General features: G+C 43.2%; 1 protein-coding gene across 1 annotated transcript in view; it reads right to left on the minus strand.

Annotated features, from left to right (window-relative positions):
* The window catches only part of gabra4 (gamma-aminobutyric acid type A receptor subunit alpha4), a 25,749-nt gene extending 22,952 nt beyond the window's left edge, over positions 1-2,797 (minus strand). The window contains exons 1-4 of the mRNA XM_032510869.1: positions 2,665-2,797; positions 2,318-2,496; positions 2,044-2,162; positions 996-1,063 (exon numbers count right to left, since the gene is read on the minus strand). Of these exons, the coding sequence (XP_032366760.1) occupies positions 996-1,063; positions 2,044-2,162; positions 2,318-2,406 (276 nt within the window). The 5' untranslated portion in view covers positions 2,407-2,496; positions 2,665-2,797. The remainder of the gene's footprint in view (positions 1-995; positions 1,064-2,043; positions 2,163-2,317; positions 2,497-2,664) is intronic.
* Between the last annotated feature and the right edge of the window lie 312 nt (positions 2,798-3,109).

The raw sequence follows: 3,109 nt of genomic DNA on the forward strand, positions 1-3,109 counted from the left end.
TTGGGGCTCCAGCCTTCTCCAATTTGTCTTAGAAGCCCCAAATCTTTTAGAGTTTTAAAATAACTTCAACTGTTCTATGCTACTATTATTACTACAACTATGTTATTCCCTACTGAAATTGTACATCATTGATCTTTTGGGGATCATTGATGTACTGTATTATGTATATTATGATGTATGTATTGATTTAATCACAGCAGTCCTGATTTTTATGGAATTTCATGGAATGGATTCAAATGTAGCAGATTTGTCAACTAAACATGCATTATGTGAACTCTGCTCCATCAATGTACTGTATATCAAAAAGAGTAGTAGTACTTACTGTAGTAATGTTGTTTGTGGTACATTTCTACCCTACCTGTTATATAACTAAAAAATTAGTAACATCCGCCAATGTTAGCCTCTTTTTACGCGACAGGAGTGACAATTAGTCATCCTCAGCAATAATTGTGTTAAAATGAAGATGATGATCAATTAGATACAAAATAGAATGTACACTGTTAATAGACTGTGTTATGTAATATGAAGGAATTTTCTGTAATGATATTTTCACAGACATTTTTCTGTATTTTGATTGTTAGATTAGCAGAAATGTCCATTTAAAGGCATAGAGGATATACTTTAAATCTACAGAATTTTCTGGAACAGGTACTGGTAATTTTTTTTTGATGGATTCTTTTCTTACAGGGTGATTCTTTTCCTTGGCAAATATGTTTTCCCAAATGATATATAGATTTTTTGGCATTCTATCTCATATGGCTTGAAAAATAGTGCATGTAGCTGCTGTAAATGGGAACCAAATCTCCCCAGACCATGCCCCCAGACCCTTCTGGTTTGGCCTGAGCCCTGAATGAGTACAACTTCTGGCTCCGCCCCTGCACCCACATATGAAGTAGTGTATATTCTCTTCTGTAATGACCAGTTTGGCACCAAAGTTAAGTGAGCTCAGTATTAACAGTGCAGTGTTTAACTCCATTTAAAATGTGGGTACATACCATTTCAACATCTGAGACAGGTCCAAAACTTGTCACATAAATGTCAGTCTTGACTTCAGTCACAGGACCTACAGAGCCGATGAAACACAACAAGTGTCACATGCGATTTCCTGCGTTTACCAGTCCTTTAAATCGGACCTACTAAAGCCCATCAAACCGATAAGACAGGCAGTGGCTTATCCAGAGCTGTGAATGGTGAATGATGAAATGAAAGTGGGGAAAAAAGCTTTAAAGGTGAAGAAACTCAATTCTTTCTGATTATTTTTGTCTCATTGAATGAATGTGGATTCAGGAATTAGCCAAGTTCCAGGCTATGGGGGCTGTGAACCAAATGGGACTCTTTGGGATTGGTGAATGACGCTGCTACTTAACATGTCGTGGTTTCAGACATAATGTAGGCTAAAGAAAAAGAAAAAAAATCCATACTTTTTGCACTTGAACTTGTGCATTAAGCGTTTGTCCTGCAACGTGCACCTGGTTATATAACTGCATTCGCTTAAACATGCAAGCTTATAGGCCCCCCTGACAGCTATACAACCAGGCTCACAGGATAAAGTCTGAGACATTGCATGGATTTGTGACACATGAAGCCACCTGTAAAGAAAAAGTTATGTTTCCATTATGATCTGTTCACGACATATATCGCACATCCCTCCTCTGTTGCTACAAATAAAACCAACAGATAGGGTGTTCAATAATGAGTTATCAAATTAAATGGATCATTATGCTGTGTTTTAACCTCTTGCTGCATTAAAAAGTCAAATTATCAGAAAATTCAATCTTGGCTTTTTTAATCAGAAGTATTAGGAGTGTTTCGGAGGTGACATAAAATCACATTGGTGAACCTGATTGTGGATTTGGTGCTTAATAATAATGAGTTTACAGCTACCTTATTGCACTTGATGGTTTGTTTTGACCTCTTATGGCACAAAATTAAAAAGAAATGCAGTGTTACAACATTATTGAAGGTAGTTTTCCTATGGAAAATGATCCTGGTGTACAAAAAATATCCAGAAATAAAAAAAAAATGCTTTATTTTCCTACATACCCCCGAATCCTGGTCGCAGCCTGTTGTCATAGCCGTCCAGAAGTCGGTCTAAAATTCGAGTAAAATTCTCCGGATGGATCCTTTCATCGTTCTTTGTCTGTCCAGAGATTTTCTTTACACTAGAACAAAAAATGTAAAAAAGAATCAGGGTACCATAACTTCAAAAAAAGAATAAGAAAACAAAAAAATGAATAAGCCTCATTGGGGTCATTAGTGATAGTGTGAGCCGAGCAGGAGGTTTCAGCACCGCGGACAGTGACGCTGTGGGACTCACCAAGTCGCCAAACAGAAAAAGTAGAAGAGGGTCCGAATGAAAGCGGGGCACATCGCCGTCGCCGTCTCCTTCTTCATGGCAGTAACCATCTCTGCATGCCATACTTCAAGCCTACTCACATCTCACCGCGCCAGACGCCCGTGTCCCGGGGAACAGGACTCCTCCGAGACGCGGCGGCACTGAGGGCAGAACGGCGCAGAGACGGAGCAAGTTCAGCCTCTCTCCCCCAATCCTGCAGTCTCTCTCCAGACGCGCAACACGCACGCACATGCACTCACACACACACACACACACACGCGCGCGCGCGCACACGCACACGCGCAAACTTTCACCCCCAGCCCGGTCACCTCTCATCCGGATCCGAGTTGCTGGTTCTGGTGCTGGGGCTGGTGCTGTTGCCGGTGCCGTTACTGGTACTGGTGCTTCTGGCATCCAGGAAAAGAAACAATCCTCCGTCTCTCCTCTCTCTCCTTCACTCTGTTTGCTTCTCTTTCTCACCCTCTGTCTCCCTCCCTCCCTCCCTCCCTCCCTTCCTCCCTCCGTGTCTGTTTGCTTTCTCCTTCTCACACACACCTGCTTTGGCCATGACACAGATTAGACGTGCTTTGAATGACTTCAACGCAGTCACATCTCTGACTCCCCCCCTCCCCCCGCCCCCCCCCCCCCCCCCCCCCCCCCCCCCCCCCCCCCCCCCCCCCCCCCCCCCCCCCCCCACTCCGTCAGAACTGGGAAAAAGGAGGACGCAGATGGGCCTGTTCTTCTCCTCAAACAGCCGTCTGAGCATTAGGTGTT

Source organism: Etheostoma spectabile, unplaced genomic scaffold (assembly GCF_008692095.1).
Source record: "Etheostoma spectabile isolate EspeVRDwgs_2016 unplaced genomic scaffold, UIUC_Espe_1.0 scaffold273, whole genome shotgun sequence".
In the NCBI taxonomy this organism is placed as follows: domain Eukaryota; kingdom Metazoa; phylum Chordata; class Actinopteri; order Perciformes; family Percidae; genus Etheostoma; species Etheostoma spectabile.